General features: G+C 39.5%; 1 protein-coding gene across 2 annotated transcripts in view; it reads right to left on the reverse strand.

Moving 5' to 3' along the window:
* fras1 (Fraser extracellular matrix complex subunit 1) overlaps nt 1-18,527 on the reverse strand; it is a 233,826-nt gene that overhangs the window by 69,622 nt on the left and 145,677 nt on the right. For both annotated transcript variants that reach the window (XM_084361068.1, XM_084361067.1), the window contains exons 22-27: nt 17,348-17,494; nt 14,533-14,673; nt 13,795-13,935; nt 13,300-13,440; nt 10,416-10,716; nt 4,020-4,104 (exon numbers count right to left, since the gene is read on the reverse strand). In XM_084361068.1, coding sequence (XP_084217194.1) covers nt 4,020-4,104; nt 10,416-10,716; nt 13,300-13,440; nt 13,795-13,935; nt 14,533-14,673; nt 17,348-17,494 — 956 coding nt within the window. The remainder of the gene's footprint in view (nt 1-4,019; nt 4,105-10,415; nt 10,717-13,299; nt 13,441-13,794; nt 13,936-14,532; nt 14,674-17,347; nt 17,495-18,527) is intronic.

Genomic DNA, 18,527 nt, shown 5'->3' on the forward strand with positions numbered 1-18,527 from the left:
TTTTTTTCTGCATGTCACCCTGCTACTGTATACAATCATCTTTTTCAATTATGGATTTTGTATTTAGGGCCAATATACAATGTAGGTTGCTTGCACCAGCTCTGCCTTGTACAAACTGTACCGAATGTTTGGATTCACATGTACTCAAATACCAAGACTGTTCTCCTGACTGACATGTTAACTCCGGTCTGAATGGATTGAATTATTTCTTCAGAGCTTCAGGTTCACAGCAAGTCAACAAACCTTCACATTTTCTGCAAACAAATAAGAATTTCTGTAGTACATTGTATACAAATGCCTCTACTATTTTCAAAGTAGAGGCATGTAGAAATAGTGGAGATTTTTCACTATAACACAAAAAGTTACATCAGTACAGTATGTGTGATGTTCTTTGATGCAGATTGAAAGGACCAATCACCTGAGACCCTGTGGCTGTGTATTTATCTTTGTGGCATCTCTTGAAGTGAAGATGTTCAAAGGTTGTTGTGTGGTAGTGTGTATTTATCATTCATAAAGGGAAACAGAAGACTCAGGACTGTGGATATACAAAATATTGGTATGCTAAATAAGTGTTTGTGTACAATATTCATACCACTCTCACTAATATAGCCACTCCTAATCAAGAATATGTTTAATAAATAGGTTGCAAACAGCGGAGGAAACAGCACTACATTGGGAAAATCATGATACTAGACCTATTCTCCGTTTTACCTCTGCATGGATTTGCTTTGCTGAACAGCCAATCAGAGTGAGTTCTCATACTGACAGGCTCCGCCGCAGATTCAACACGCTCAATTTGCTGAAAAGCCAACGTGAAGGGCCGATTACTGCCAACGGTGTGGAACACACTGCCAAAACTACGGTCACAGATGCTCAACATCTGCCCATACATTGGCCCATGGACGACTGTTGACCTGATGAAAGGGTTGGATTCTAACCCTGACCCTAACCCTGGTGTGTCAGGGCCCTAAAACTACTGAATGAAGGTTAAATCAAGTGATGGCTCCACTTTAAAAGACAAACAAACATTTTAATCAACTCACCACCAACCACAACCACCTCCCTAATGGCCCTTTTCCACGCTCACGTGCTGGCTTGGCTTGACTTGGTTTGACTCGGCACCTCAGCCCATTGCGTCAGGGATTTGCATCTCCATAACAACAGGTTTGTCTTTAACTAATAACACGTTCTTCTTGAGTCGACAATGTTTGAGAGCAGTGGGCTCATCCATATCTGCGACTACTGGTGAAAAGAGCAGCTGTAAAACGGTGGATAAAAGCTTATGTGTCTGGTTTTCACCAGCTGTAACGTAACACGACTCCTGCTCTCAGCTGAAAGCAAAGACTATGAAACAGTAAAATAAAGCAGATATTTGAAAGTTCAAACAGCGACACAAGAGAGAAAATCAACGTCATACCACAGAGATTCAGTTAGAGGCTACAAAAGTACTGAGCATTGCAACACAGGTTTGTTTGAGGAGAAGGAGGTCGTCACAGGTTGGCCACAATCTGCAAGACATCACCACAGCCCGCTTGGAGGCTGGTCAGGCAGGTAATGGAAACACAAATCAGCGTGACATGGTTTGACTCTGCCCAGCCAAAAGTTCCAATGGAAAAGCCCCACAAGAAGTTTAGCAAAACTTTTATAATGTCATACTACTTCTGCCTTGAGGGAGAAAAGAGCACAAGAATTTAAAATTAGTAAACTACTGTAAGAACAGCAGCAAACTTTGTTAGAGTTTACCTGAAGGTCTTGTTTATATGAAAAATGCTGGTGTTAAATACAGGAAATAAACTGCTGCTGCTGTAAACAAACAAACTGGCAGACCAAAATGGCCGACCAGCTGTCAGTCAAAACACAGTCACTGAGGTTGACTTATTTGCATGAATTACTGTTCTTTCCTCATGAGCAGCTTCTGTTAATATTGTCTGAGAAAGTTGAGCCGATCAAGTGATGGTGTAATTGAGCAGCCCCCCCCCAAAAAAACACACCCGAATGCTGCAGCTCCACTCAATCATCTGTAAGCAGCACTTTGAGCTCGGCGTCTGCAACACTAATTTACTCGGAGACGACTCAAATTTAAGAAAACAGTCACGTATGCCAATAAAGTGGGTTTTCTCACTACAGAGACATGGAGAAATATAATTGTTTGCAATGTTGGCTAAACACTGACAAGGATATGGCACAAAAACCTGCCACTCCAGATGTATAAATAACTCTTAATTGAACTCCAGGTTCTAGTTTTTATTACTAATATTTATTTATCTATTTATTTTTAATATTACACATAACACACATAACATAACACCAAAGCTGCCTTTTAATGTCAGACATTTTGGAAATCTGTGCTTAGTGACAGATATGGACGATTTTGTTTTTCCCAATCAATGATAAATAAAACATTTTCCACTCAGCTAATTACATCATTACTTAAATTAGCTACACATGCTTTCAGTTCTGTCATTCTTTATCAACCATCTGTCACTTTGTCGCCTCAGGTATGTATTCTCTCTGTGTATCCCTCACACACACATACATGCACAGAGCAGAGTAACACAGCTGCCAACCCATCAGCAAATCTCATGGAGAGAGCCTTTAATCCCTCGTTCCTCATTATTTTCCATATTGGTGCCAAAATCAGGGGTCAGCTGGACACCGATGACAGCCCTGGTATAACTCAGTGGGGACAGAGCCTCCGAACAGTGAGGAATGCAGATCAGCTGGGATGATGCAGCAAAATGAAAAACAGCAACACAGAAATATTAAAAAAAAAATGAGCCGAGTCAGATTTACCAGATTAACTGTGGCTGTGTGCTGCTCGTCATCCCCAGTGGTTGTAAATCATCCTATCCTGTCCTAAATGTAATTATCTGAAAATATGTTCTTTGTGTAGGTAGCATGTGGCGACTTCAACTTTCATTTTGTTGTGCAACCCTGTGCTATACAAGGACAAATACATGACCTTGTGCATTGAATATCTCATATTTCTCTGTGTTGAATGTTTTTATTATGTCTCTGTCAAAATAACGCGTTCATTTCGATTAATAACTATAGAAAAAACAAAAAAAACAAAAAGAAATGCGCAGGTTAATCACGCTGAGCAGGTTCGCTTCACGTTCAACAGTAGCTTTGTAGCTTAGCATAAACACACCACTGAGCTCGGAGGTAAGTCTTAGCCCATGATGCTAACGTTAGCGTTAGCAACCAGCCTTGTCAAAGCCAAAGTGAAACGGTCACTCAGTAAATCTACCTGTGACAGAGTAACCAACTCAGTCAAAACATGTATCCTCTACCAAAATCCATTTTCATTGACATATTCTTAAATGCTTCTAACGGAAAGGATTAATCAATAGGATATATTGTTATCCTGTTTTGAAGGGAACTGATTATTTAGCCTCCGATTGATGGCGTATTTAGCTATAATGCAATCATGGTAGCAAGTTAATAACATATCTTGATAGCTAAATATGCAATTACGCTGTAAACAGCAGTATCTAGTTGTTTTGAGCTCAAAACTACAAAATCAAGGCTACAAGATGTAAGAGCTAAGAGCTTTGTGAGATGTAAAAAGAAAAAAGCTCCGACCCGTGTGTCAACCGTTCATGTATGCAGCAGCAGTCTATCTCATTCTGAAGGGAAGCTGATTTTAATGTGTCTTTTCACTCTGAGGCAAACTTTCTCAACAAGGACACAAGTATTGACTTGACATTTAACCCTCACAGTACAGACTAAGACAGTCTACCGCTTCACAGTAAACTACATTTAGAAGAAAACTGCCTTTGCAGACTTTTCTTTTCTGTTACTTATAATATTACAGCAAAAAACAGCCATCTTTATTGAGAAATCTCTATTTGTAGCTAATTTGGTTGTTAGTTTATGGATGCAACTTAAGTCTTTAAAACTGTTTATTTCTCTCTCTTTCTCTTTGAAAATAGGTATGCTAGTGTCACATGCTAGTGTATGTCAGTGAAAACACCAGATTAAATAAAAATGAAAGAAAATGTGCTATTATACTTTACCTGCATTGACACGGCTTGGACTTGGATTGTTTCAGGTTGGGAAAACAGCTGGGGGTCAGCAACACGCAAAGAAAACTCTCCAGTCCTACGGGAAGAAAGGAAGGAAGAAAAAGTTAAGAAAGAAAATGAGAGGATTTTTTTAATCACTTGAAAGCAAATCATTTAATATTTATTTAATATTTATTCTGATTATAACGAATACAGAAAAAGGATATCTTGCAATATTAAAGAAAGTTAGAAAACACTTCTGAATCCGTCCCTTTATCTGGATCCCCACCAAAAGTTAATGAGATCTACTCTCGGCCGAGACTCATCCTCCATCCAAGTTTCGAGGAAATCTGTTCAGTAGTTTTTGTGTAATCCTGCTGACCAACCAACCACCATCAAATGGACATGGGTTCCTTGGGGGAGGTAATTATAGAGGTTAAAGTTTGATTTCTCTCTCTTTCCTTGGCTCGTTTTGAAATGACAGGACCCAGAAACGGCCTTTAGTTAGCCCTGGAGGTTTCTGGAAAAAAGAGTCCTGTGAGGCTAACCCAGTGTGCAGTCATTAGACCTAATCACCTGAGTGCTATCTACGGGAACAGAGGACAGTGACCTCACACACGTGCACATACACACGACAGTCCACCTGCTCACACACATTACTCATCACAGATATCTCTTCACACCGAGGTGCCACAGCATCATCAAAGACGAGGCTTATTACCCACAACTCCCTGGGGCTCAGGCTGGGACATGGCCAACTGTGGCTGAAGACCAAATGACTGAGCAGGTTGTTGGTGTAGTGACAACTGAAAGGGAATTATGGCTACAAGCTGAACCATATGATGCATTTTATGAAGGTCCCAGGTAGCATTTATAAAAACTTTCAAATTACTTTTATTTATTTGGATAAACTGAAATATCCTTTTTAAATAAGTGAGACTGCCAGTGCCAGTGCCAGTGCTCCTCAAAATTTTCCCTGTTGCTCCTGTTACAGGAGAATTTTAAAATCATCCCTCTCAGAGCTAAAATAAAGATTTTAAACAATGACGATGATGATCTTTCCCCAAATCTTTATTCAACTGCCAGTTATCTCATCTATAAATGCCTTTACAAAGTGTAGATGTGAAGGGCAGATAAATAAATGCATGTTGGAATAATATATAAAAAATGCTGCCAGCTTTTTAAAGTTGTCCAGTATCAACATTGAGTTTGGTGAGTGGGTTGTGAAAACAGCACCCTCATGTTCTGTGCTATAAAGAAATCTCCCTCTGTGTCCTAAAGCAATACGCAAGGAGGCAGATATCTTGTGAACCTCATCACAGTGTCTGAAAATGTGCCAATTTCCCTATTGAGGCCAGTATTTTTAGTTTTCTTCAGTGGACAGCTCGTTTACTTATGACGCATATTATAGAAAGTCAATACTGTCATGATTTAAGGTTAAATGTTTCTTTATGAATATTTGATTAATGAAGGAATGAGGGCTGACTGAATGGTTTTTGAAAATTATCACAACTCGGATACAAACCTAGAGAGATTTTGGAGCTGCGTATTAAACACCACTGTCATCAAAACACCAAATGAGGTAATATAACATAATTATCTTTTGGAATAATGGTTTCATCCCTCATCCAGAGTTCAGGAGAATGTATGACAAGAAGCACTGAAGCTGCTCTGGGGCTCCTGGTGGCCCCACAGTACTTATCTCAGGCCGGCAAACTCAGTGTCCGCTTTCAAATCTCCTCTTAAAACTCACTTTTATCTTACGGCTTTTTCTAAAAGGCAGAATGTATAGAATCATAAAAATAAATCCCTCTCAAACCTACACTCTTCCTGTATTTTTATACTTTCTTAGTATTTTTGCTGTGTTCTGGACGTTACTGGGCGTCAGCCTCGAGCAGTTGTGTGTAGACCCGCGTTAATAACAGCCCGAGGTCAGGACTCTAAAAAAAACATAGCCAACAGGTTACATTGCTGTTTCTGTCTGTGCGTCTGTTTGACCGAGGGCAAGGCTGAGCTACACACACACGCAGGGCAGAGAGCATCCAGAGCAGACAGGATGAAGCGCGCACTTCGGCTGAATTCACAAAACCTAGAGGGTTGTTTGGAGGTATTGTTGTCTTTATTCGTACTTTAGAACAGAGGGTTCCCAACCACCGGGCCGTGGACAAGTATAGGGTCTTGGGTTGTCCCATACTTGGCTGCAAAAACCCAGTCGAAACTAAGGAGGGTAATGTTATTGCCATTTATGTACTGCATTGTGTTTTGTTATTAACTGCTTGGAAATGGCAACCCTTACATATCACAAGGCAAATCATTTTAATTTAACAATAAAATTGCAAAAATGTACATTAAAGTGGTACGCCCATGCCCGGGCCGCCAGAAAAATTGTAGCTCATGTCTACAATTTTTGTCAAAAAGGTTGGGAACCCCGGCTTTAGAACATAACAGCTGTGATACAATCCCAAAATAGCATTTTATTTGCACTGCTTTGTTCTCGCTAACACTCTCTCTCTCTCTAATTCACTCTCTAGTTTGCTTGACCACCGCTGCACTCTCACCCTCTTACTCTTTCTGTTGCGCTTTTGACACATGAAGGAGGGGACAACTTTGAATGGTATGTTTACAAACAGCAACCGACAGATCCTGCAAAGTATTCCATTAAACAAATGTTATTTGTTGTAATTATTTCATTATTTTATCTTCTTTTGTATCGTATTTTTGGATTTATGTAATTTTTTAATTTGTTTTTAAAGGAAAGCAACTCAAAATTGTATTTAAATACAATACTGGAGTAAATGTACTTAGTAACTTCCTACTATTGCCCATCTGTATATTTACTCTCTTCTCTAACCATAGTCTCCAGCACAGCTTGAATGTTTGATGAGTGTTGGCTGCCTGAACACTTGAACAATGCAGCTTCTCTGAAAAACTTAGTGCAGCTGTTGTTCTTTAAAAATTCATCCTTCACATAACAAATTCTTACAGCTCCTTTCAACAATGATAAAACTCTTTTTGAATTACAATTTCTGGCAAGGAAAGTGAGATTTGCCACAGCTCTACAGCATTTGTTATGGTTAGAATAATCGTGGCCCATTAAAGATGTATTGGACAGCTTATTAAAGTAACATAAGGGACATATTTCTTGGGGAAAAATGCCACAGTACTTCTAAATCTCGTTTTATGCATGGGTTATAAATGTGACTAGTATATTTGTTGGAATCATTAAAGAAGAAAGATGGATTTTTTCAATGCAGCCTTTAGCCAAAAGTGAAACAGCATTCGTGTGCTCGTGTGTGTGTATAAGTACTTTTCAATGACTTCTCAGAGTATGTCACTTGAGACATGAAATTCAGGTCGTGTCTTGACACTTGACATGTTCTACTGAGGCAGTAATGAATGAAAATACCTTCTTTTGAAAAATGTAATTACTTTAGTTCAACCTGAACAGACCATGACATTTCAAAATTAATTTTTTTGCTACATCTTTTGCCCACAGTTATATTCATCATGTTATATATGTCTTACCTGTTGCATGTCAGTATACTTGAGAATTTTGTTTTGCTCAGTGACATGTGGACACATTGTGTTTATCTCTGTTGGACACATCGAGTCGAAAGGGAATCAAACCTGAGAGCATTTGTTTGTGGCTCTGTATGTGTGCAGCCATCATCCGCCACTCCAAATAATTTGAAAAATATGGCTGTAATATGCAGATTAATCCTATTTGGAGTTTTGCGTTTTACTGTCTCCATTAATCTAATGGCTCAAAACTGGGCAAGGGACCATAGTTTGCTAATTCACTGGCATGACGCCATTTGTAGGAGAGACCAGCTGAGTCAGGATTGACTAATGTGTTAAACACCTCGCTTCTGATTGGCTGAAGGGACATTGGGCTCAAACCCAAAATGCCACAGACTTGTGAGGAAACTGGCTCCACACTGAGCTCTTAAAGGCTGCAGGTATTCCTTCTATAAATATTAGTAGCCTCTTTGATCCGTGGTACTGGAGATTCACACCGAGCAATTACACTGTCAAATGCATATGCAAATTTGGCCACATTAACAAACAAAGTGTAAAGGTAATGCATCTCCAATCCATGTGTGGGTTAATGGAAATGAACTTTCTAACCAGGAGGCTGCATAAATCAAACAGACGATGGGTAGCTTGGATGATAACAAGAGCAGAAAAAAATGAAATGTCAGGATAGTTGTGGATGGAGAGGAGGGAGATATGGTGTTTAATGTCAGCTTTTAAAAAAGCTATATATCAAAACAGACATGACATCTGTCAAAACTCTGGCAACAAAAGGAGAATTTCATTTACATTTTAAGTGTTGGTGTAACTGGACATTGTGGGGAAGTCCTTGCATTGCTTCACTATATTATTTTTGCTGTAAATATGTGGAGAAACACAACAATGCCTTCCATACAGGGATTGAGGGCTCACTGAAATGTTTGTCAGGTAGAAAATTTGTCATTTGCTGCACCCGTCAGTGTCACCTCCCACCTACTGTGAGTGTTACACCCCTTTCATACACCACAGCCTATTGAAGCACATTCAACCAGAATCAGAACCACTCATATGAGACAGCCGTCACAGGTTAATTTCTGGTTTTCACTGTTACAAGACACTCCATTCTACAGTGTACATTACATCATTAAATTACCAAATGAAACTTCAGTTTGAAGTTTTTCTTTCTGTCCATATATGCACCTTTCTTTGGCACTTTCAGTTTTTTTGTCACGTCTCTCCCCCATGCTGTCTTTCAGGTGATTTTCTCTGTTCTCTATTCAGCACGGAACGCAGTCTTGCTCTGACAAACTGGTATTTTCCTTCAGAGCGCGGAGGTTATTTCCTCCCTTATTGCTTTCCTTTCACGCTCACATTCGAGCCTATATGCCCACGACACAGGGAGGAAGCCAGAGCACCTGGAGAAAACCCACACGGGCACACAGACAGCCGCACACAGAGAGGTTCAAAGGTTCAGCTGGTTCAAACCCAAAATCTTCTTGCTGTGAGAAGTCACCGTGCCACGGTGTCTTCCATAATAATTGGAATCTTGGTGAACTCTGAAATAAAAATAACTTTTCCCTACATTTTTCTACCAGCTGATACAACATAGGGAAAAAGATTAAGATTAATAGGTGCTGCCAACTGAGGGGAGCAGGTATCTGTTACATTACTAACTGGAGTAATGTTGCACATTGTCACGCATCTGTTATGCACAGCGGATCCACCTGTTTACTTCTGTGCAACAAACACAAGGTTGTTGCAAAATAACCACAGAGGGCTCCATGATTATGTGCACATTGAACATGTCAGTTTAATTAATAATTCTACAGCTTCTACTGCAGTGTAAATCAACAGAAAACAGTTCATGTCATAGTCATAGATGAATTTAAACTTCATCTCCCTCATGACAGTCTGTCTCTGCCAGTCCTTTGCCACTCTCACCAATCAAAATGCCTAAAATAGCCAGGGGGGCACTGCGTGTGTCATCTTCTTTTAAAATCTGGCCTGAAGCACTGCATTTTTGATTGCAATACAGGTAGACGAGTGGCTGCGATGAGCAACATGTGCAATACCGATTGTTCAAATTAAAATCTATGCTGGTATTCCCAGAAAGAAAATACTGTTCATTTGTGTTTATTGTGGATCCTGGATCATGTTTATGTAGCCATGGGAAGATTTAGCAGGTTATTTCTCTTTTAGCAATTATTTTTTACATGTAAAACAGTCAAATCTATACTGTCCTTTAAAGATAATTTAAGAAATGGAACAGAAGACAAAGTGCAAAAAAAAAGGACCCCATTTTAAATTACTTTAACCACTTACTGCAGATAGTTATTCTACAGATCATTGTGATGACGAATTAAACTGTTTAATTTTGCACGGAAAACATGATGACCACCAGATCGTCAAAATTTCTGACAAAAATAAGCTTCCCCTGAGGAAAACTCTCCCCCTCCACAGCCGCTCTCTTTAAGCTACATCAAAGATATCTCGCGGCTGCCCTTTTTCCAACCATATCTCATGCTCCTATGGGTGTAGAAATCCGTCTTTCTGCCTCTTGTATTATGGATTTTTGACACTGTTGAATGTCAGAGCAAAATGGAAACTATGAAAGGAAGCCTTCACCCTTTGATTCTGAGAAATGGACACCAATGAATGACATTTACTATTGAGGTTTTAGAAAGCTACTTTACTCCTTTTAAATTTCATTACAGCTGCTGGATATATCTGGATGTTTCACTGGGCTGACCAGATGACCAAACATCATTATGGACATAGGGACTCAACAACAGCTCATTTTCAAGTGTTTCTGGATGAATTGTTTCTTCTTTTTCTTCTATCAAAACATTTTCCTCCTCTCTAAAAATACGACCAAACTGCATCAGATCCACTAACCTGGCTTTGTCTTTTTGGTGTCTGAAACGGACTCGGCCAGATCTCAGCTCCGCCCAGGTAAAGGTGTCATCCCTGGTCAGTTCTCGGCCTAACTTTCCTCTGCCTCCCCTCTCGCCTCCTTCCTCCCCTCTGAACAGGACCAGCCGTCCGTTACTTGGGCCCTGAACAAGCTGGAAGATCAGCCGCTCAGACGGACTGTCAGGGTCCTTCACCTGTAGCAGGGTGGGGGGCAGCGGGGCGAAACCACCGAGGGGAACCAGCAAGGAGCCGTTGACCTGGAGGGCAGGTGGGTTGGTGTTCACTGAGAGGAGAAGGGAGGACAGAAAAAAATAGAAAAACTGAAATGAACAAAGGGAAAAAGTTTCTCATCTCGGAGGTGAATCCCACACAAAATAATGCAATGACTCCTGTGGTCTGTACAATTTCGTACACATAGTCATAAGCAAATACGTGTTATGAAGTATTATCAGAATGACCATTAAGACTTAATCACATATGAAAATATTTGAAAGAAAATCAGGAAAATGAAGAAGGAAGAGACATATTGACTGTAGGTTTCAGGTTAAAACAATTAAATCACTATTAAACATAAACTAAAAGTTGAGGTTATGATGTCCAAATATACTGATTACAGAGGATGAGATTAAAATAAACAACTGAAATTTGTTAAAAGAAGAAATATTTTTTGACAAATAGCAGAAAATTGCATCATTAGGCAAAGAAGACTCATGACTAATTTGTAATAATAATTTAGTGAAAAGTAAGAAGAAAAACAAGTCATTACATAAATCATCACACGGTGAAAAACAAAGCCTCTTATTACTCTAATTAACACATTTTAATGCATATTAAAGCCTTACATTTATCTAATTAAAAATTACAGCTGGGTCAGACTGGGAGTAGGTGTAGGGATTACAGGAGGTTATGAAATGAAAACAGAAATAATGTTTGTGTGTGCAGGGGTGAGTGAGTTTGAGAGAGAGAGAGAAAGAAATGGCTGGTGAAATACGAGCAAGACACCTTGTTCTTGGCGTGGCATTTTCGAAGTAGGCTCTAATTGGAACTGACTTTTGTTCAGGAACTTTTTAAAGATCAGCTCTTTTGAGAGGCCATGTTGTAATCTCATTATATCTCCTCTAATGATGCCAATAGGCACTCTAAAATATCAAACTTTCGCCCATGTAATTAAACTCACAAATGAGAGTAAGTTTTTAATTTAAAGCGCCAGTTTCTCAACTTTTTGTCCTGGCTGGCAAAAACTGGAAATAAAAAGAGCTCTCTCTCTCTCTCTCTCTCTCTGGTCTATTGCACTTGATTAACTTGTGGATTAGTTTAAGCCCAGAGGCTCAAAAATGTTCATTATTTCACCAAAATAAAGCATTTATCACTCACAAAGGGTACATGATAATATATTTCTCTATTAGCTTTGCCACATTTAATAAATCATTTCAGTGACCTGCAGGCCTCTCTGCCTGTAGGTTGACAGCCACTGTTTGAACATAAAAGCCCAAAAATGAAAGTACAAGACTCCTCTAATGACCCGACTCTGCAGACAATGCTTTTTTCAGCGTTCAGGAGGACCAATTAGTATGGCATGAGTAGGAGAGTTGTTCAGTCAGGCAGTTATCAATGGTAATTTGTTCTTCCAACAACTGAAAAGACAGCAGAACCGTCCTTTAACCAGGCTTATCAAAAGAGGAGTCACAGAGCAGATATACACTTTCACTATAGCCGCCTTCAATAATTACATTTTTGTCATTTCATTAATTAAGGCTCTGAGCTGCAAGGGCTTAAGTCTGATGTTTTTAAAACTCATTTATTATATTTTTCTTTCTCTAACATAACACAAAGAAGAGTCACTATCTGACATCTGTGCAGCATTTGGACTGTTTGAAGAGAAATCTGTCCATGAGGCTAAATTCTTTACCATAAAAGCGTCTTCATCCTAGTTAGAAAACAAAGACTTGATATTTGTACTCAGCACAAAAACTGGTTCCCCTGCTGGGGGATGTGGATCTCAGCATGAGTTGACTTTTCCAACATTAGCTGCAAATTTACAACAACTGTATATTTTAACTGGACAGTGAGAACAGTGGACATATTCTACTATATGAGCCGTAGCTTTGGATGGACATTAACATTTAAGAGCTTGGCTCAATAACACAGCATCAGGCGGAGGGGTTTTTCTGTTGGCTTCACTGCCCCATGCCATGGTTAACAAGCCTGTTGCCTAGCAACCAACCATGTGACTCGGCCATGTGGATTTGTTTTTATGTGACGTCTTGAGGTCGTTTGCATTATTTATGTGGCTGTCTTGATTTCATTTGCATATAATTAAAATGCCACAAAATGTGACATTTCGACTCCTGTCAGATAATATTTAAGAGCATTTATATGGTGCACATGAATATTTATTTGATGTTGCACAGTACAAACATGTACAATATTTAGCTTTTAGGAAAACTGATATCTCACCTACGCTATGTTTGGCTTTAACAGAACTTCTTTTAAATATAAAATGCCCACTGTGTATGACTAATACAGACCTGTTACATAGTAAAATTATTCTTTCAGAATAAAGCGCTTGAAGCCAACTAATTAGAGCAGAGATCCAATGTGGAGTGTTACATATATTTATATAAAAATCGTAATAATACATGTGATTTTCACCTGAGGCTTTTCTACAGGGTTGTGCCTGGAGGTGGGAAAGTGTTCTGAAACTCCAGTAGAAGTGTTAGTTCCTTAAGTGACAGCAGAAAGTTTTGAGTCAAAGAAACTGATAAACAGCTCTTACTGTAACTTTCTCGATTGTGGTCATTTAGGGGGGCATTTTTAACAATTTTTCACTTGTTAAACATAAAACAGACAGACATCATATTATTACCGTGACAGATCCTGGTCTTCTGGTCAGCGTAGTATCCGTGTCCACAGTCGGGTGTGCAGTATCCTTCCATTAGGTAGGTTTGGTCACGACAAGCTCTGCAGCGTCCGACCCCGTCACACAGCACACAGTCGGATGAGCAAGCTGAAGAACATACAGAAGTAATGTTTGGAAAACTTTGACCACTTTATGATTAATTGTTTATTCTCTGTATTTTCATCTGGCTGTTATTCTGCTAAACCACACAGAGAAGTTTTCAAACTTTCATTCTCTAGTTTCTATAACTATCTCTAAAGTTTCTATAACCTTCATTTTCTCAAAAGACACTTTAAAGCTTCTTTTCTTCCTTCCTTTTTGATTTCCCAATTTAAACTTAAATGCTGACCTTGCGGGAACTGACCTTGCACAGATACTCTCTTTTGAAATCATGTCCTGGACTCATCAAACAGCTAAAAGTATGAGGGCTCTCACTGCATTCAACAAAGTCTCAGCTCTTACGTTTGCAGACTTGGGAGGAGGCGTCCAGGAAGTAGTTTCTGCCACAATCTAGCACACACTGTCCCTGAAGGGTGGCGTAGGGGGGCTGGCATTGCTGGCACTGTCCGGGACCCCGACACTCAGCACAGTGATCATCACAGCCTGGCATAGAGACACAATGACAGCACCACAATGACATTCGAGTGACATGGAGTTGCAGCTTCGAGGCAAGGATTTTTATATATATATATAAAGTTATCTTTTGGAAATATATTCATTTTAATGAAGCACCTACTGCTCATTTACTTCATTCCTCATGTTCTGCAGATAATGTTTCTGAGGAATTTAACGCTTAAGATTTGGCACTGAGCAGCAAAAAGTGCATGTGTTCAATATATTGTATTAAAATGATTATATTATCATATGGTAGTTAAGAGCTTTAAAGGCCTTTAAAGAGGTTTTTAACAAGAAGAATTTGACCTGAGCAGTAAGGAGACGTTTAAGATGCACAATCAAAGTTTATACTTGTAAAGTGGTCTATCAAGGAACCTTTAAGGTCCCCTGATGTTGATTAACTGTTTAATCAGAAAATAGATTTAAAAAGTAACTTTAAATGCACATAAATAATAGAAAAAGAAGCAGAAAAACCAGCAGCTAGTGTTACTGTAGCTGCACACATTTGTCTTATTTTTATTTACTTATTTATCATCTTTCTTTTGTGTGATGTGGGTCAGCTTTTCTGCTTTTTGGTGGACTCACTGAGGCATTTGTCTCCATCCTGATAGGAGCCAGGGGAGCAACCCTGGGTGCACACTCCGTCTTGCAGCACGTATCCCTCCATGCACAGCAGGCAGTCTGTCCGCAGAGGGCCTTTGCAGGCATTACAGCTCCAGTCGCACTCTGGAAACAGGAGGAGGAGGATGAGGAGGAGGAGGAGGAGGAGGACGAGGACGAGGACAAGGAGGAGGAGGTGTGAGTATGCGTGTTATGTGTGTGTTGGGACATTGGGATTAGAAGTAAGGGGATTTTGAAGGCGAGAGCAAAAGGTGAGAGCAGAACAGAAGAGAGGGCGGCAGAGAGAGAAAAAGAGATTAATAAACTCTTTTTCAGTAGAGGATTTATTTTAAACCTATTTGCGTTTTTTTTCCTTCTGCACATCTGTTGTGTCTGCGCTCGGCTCCATTAGTATTAACAAGAAACTCAATTAGGACAAATAAAAATATCTATGTTTGTGTGAGCTTCTAGGTTTGTATTAAAGGTTAAGGAGGGCGCACACTTAACAAAGAACCTCGGTATTCACAGCAATTTCACACCAGGGGGTGATTATACAGTATTATACAGTTCTAATGAAAAATGTAAAACGATAACACAGGCATGTTAAAAAAGCTTAATCTACATTAGTGGTTCTGTGGGACTGTAATGCTCATTGTTAAGAAAATCAGACTGTAAGATGGATAAAAGTCCATTTTTTTTATCCTTTGAAGGCAAGGTGAAGTAAATTAATCACTTTAATTAATTAAAGTGGCCAGTAAATATCTAATTTATAAATAGGGGTTTAACTGTTTAACTGTTAGGTGTTAATATTTTGTAAAATCACCACCAAATGTATTATGATTCACTCTGGAGGGAACATGAATGTACACACCAAATGACAATCAGTTCAATAGCTCAAGAACAAGAACTGTCAACCTGCTGGAGGTGTTATAAAGGAAAACGATGCGATCTGCCAAGTCACTAGGATACATTGTCTGGTGAATGTCAATGGAAAAAATGCCAATTCATCCATTGTTGAGATATTGTGCTGCAGTGTTGGACTGACTGACGGACCAACTAATGCATACTGGTATCCATAGAGCCATGGCACTACGGTAGCTAACAATTAGCATCTTTGATTTTCATTTTGTCAACTTATTATTGGACCATTTGGAAACTCAAACACAAAAACAACTTTGCAATGTATTTGACAGTGCTGTACACAGAGAGGCAAAGCAGATAAGTGCCGATTTCTCACACCCACTGCACTCAGAGCTTTAGTTGCCCCCGTCTGTCCGTCGATTCAGGATTCTCAGCCAGAAGATATATAGGAAGTCTTTTATTCCCCAATGAACACATCTGCACTATTGTATTGTTTTACTGTATATTTGTGTATTTTAATGGTATGTTGGGCTTCCTGTAAGTTTATGTACCTTTATGTGCTTTTGTTGTACATTGGGAGAAGCCAAAATATTTGTTTTTACTGTGTGGACAATAAAGTTAGTCTAATCTAATCTAATCCAATCTTACTGTAAATTCAACATTATATTTACCCACTCAAGCATAAAAAATAAGCATCCTCAATTTTTTTAATGGTCAACTTTTGCTGCTAGTAAACATTTTATCACACTTTGTCTTAAAGTCTACAAGAGAGGTAGTAACGTATCCTAAAGGTTCACATTATACTGGGAAATAGAAAGACAGTAAAACAACGTGGATGGTTCCACAGGATCTTTCTGCAGATCCAAAAGGAGCCAAGAGGTAATTTTGGGTTTCCTCAGTTGAAAAAGATCACTGATAAACCAAAACAAATGTAGGTTGTGGGTAAAAGTGCTGATGGGATTAGAAGAGATTCTCTCAGGGAACTTTGAAAGCAAACTGAAAGCTGTCAGAGGATCCTCAAAGCGTCTTCAGAGGGCAGCTAGCAGTGCTGTTTTCTGACGCTCTGGGTTCATTCAAGGTTCAGTGGATTATCCAGGTGGCAGCTATGGCTAGCTTGGGGGATAAACACAGCGTCACGGACTGGATGGTTAAAACCACCTGTCAAGGTGGGGGGCACTTCCTCAGCGACTCACAGCAAATCAAACCATATCTAGCCACCAGCGGTTAGCTTAGCTGCTAATCTCGTGACAGACATGGGAAGCGGTGGTGGCACCTCAGGGGCCAGTTGCTTTGGGCCGCTGATACGTGGATAAACTGAACCAAATCGCTGATAAAAGGAAGTCTGCGAGGTGATGTTTGTGGGAAGTCGGCTTTACATGAAATGGCTTTCTGTAGAGAAAAGTGCTAAGACAGCGTGACAACACAGTTGGGTTGTTCACATTCTGAATCTACAGCCCCTCGGGCCATTATTCATTGAGATAAACACAAAGGCGAACAGATGAAAAAATATTTTCACACATCTTATTTCTGAGTTGAGTCAGATTCAGTCTGACAGGATGTGGTCTGGGCTGGTTAGTGGGTAATTAAATATATGAACAGATTTATCGCATGCAGAATAAAAAAAGGACGAGTTATTCAGATTGGACATGGATCCTCTGAGGCTCATCCATCAACCTCTGCACACTGGAAGACATAATGCTGAATTAAAACGCACACATGATGTTTATGATTTGCATATCTGGTCCCACAGTTTATGACTTGATCAATGGAGCCCATAAACTCTGTGTAGCACACTGAACTACATGCAATAAGGATGGAGAGTAATTTATGAATATCATTAAGAGCACACTACACATCCTCATTATTAATCCAGTGTTTCCCCTCATCCTCCCTGTACCACTGCAGTGTGTGCTGAGTTGTCATGGTGATGGCATTGTACCTCTGCAGGCCCGGGTCGTAGTGTTGAGGTAGTACTGATGGGCACAGCTGTCATATTGGCATTCCCCGAACAGCAGGACCTTAGCCGGGTCGCGGCAGGACGTACAAACCCCGGCCATGTCGCACGTCAGGCACTGGCTGTCACAAGCTGCCGAAAGCAAAAAGGTTTACACGAAGGTCTGGTTAGATGTGAGGTCAGATAGGAAAAGATTAGCGACAGAATGTAATTACACGAGCCATCATGCAATACTGGCTGACTGAGACTTTGTTGGACCCAGGGACGCTCTAAATAACCCGTTTAACAATTTAACCATGCCGTTTAATCATGTTTCATATTTGTTGCAGTTTTCAGGATTTTTAATTACAGGATTATTAAATCTGACAAGAATGTGTTGAATTTTTTGCTTGATTACATGCTAATTAAAACCGAATATTTCAAATAATTCACATTATTCAAAGGAAATATATTTGAAAGTCAGGTGACGGACAAAAGCAAAAATCTCTGAAAGGATTTCTGAATTAGTCGTGTTATGGCATTCCCAAACATTTGCACAATTTTCTCATCCACTAACTGCACTCACTTAGATGAAAAAACTCAGGCCAGTACACCTCCTGATTGTTAACTGTTGTGTTTATTTCTTATTAAGATTGAGAACTAATCAGCCTTGACGGAGGAATGTGCAGCTTTTCAGTTGTTGAATGAAATTATTTTCAATACCAGACAGCAGCCTTGTCAGTTTGAATGAATACCTTACATTAATTGTTGTAAATGTTTTCACAGCAACATAAAGCAACACACAGGAGTACAAACAACATACGGAGTCGCTGCTTCAATTGCAGGTACGTCAGTCGCGAACACTGCAGACAATTTCATACTGTTATACTCTGTTTATATGTGGCGGACCCTGCCATCTTTTTAGCTTCAAACAGTGTTCTGGGACCTTGTTTTCCTCTGAGAACAGTTTGTTTATTCAGTTATGTAAAAAGGAAATATTTCTGAGTTTGTATTCTTACCTCATTAATATTGTAAATATTAAGAAATTCAAAAGCAGAATTTCTTCTCAAAAACTACACAGTGTCCCTTTAAACTGCATTAATGAAGGTGAACATCACAAGCACGTATGTTTTATGCTCCCCATAAAAATGACTATCAAACTGGATCAAGATCTCAGGGAGCCTTA

Source organism: Pagrus pagrus (genome assembly GCF_965226575.1).
Source record: "Pagrus pagrus genome assembly, chromosome: 8".
NCBI classification, from domain to species: Eukaryota; Metazoa; Chordata; class Actinopteri; order Spariformes; family Sparidae; genus Pagrus; species Pagrus pagrus.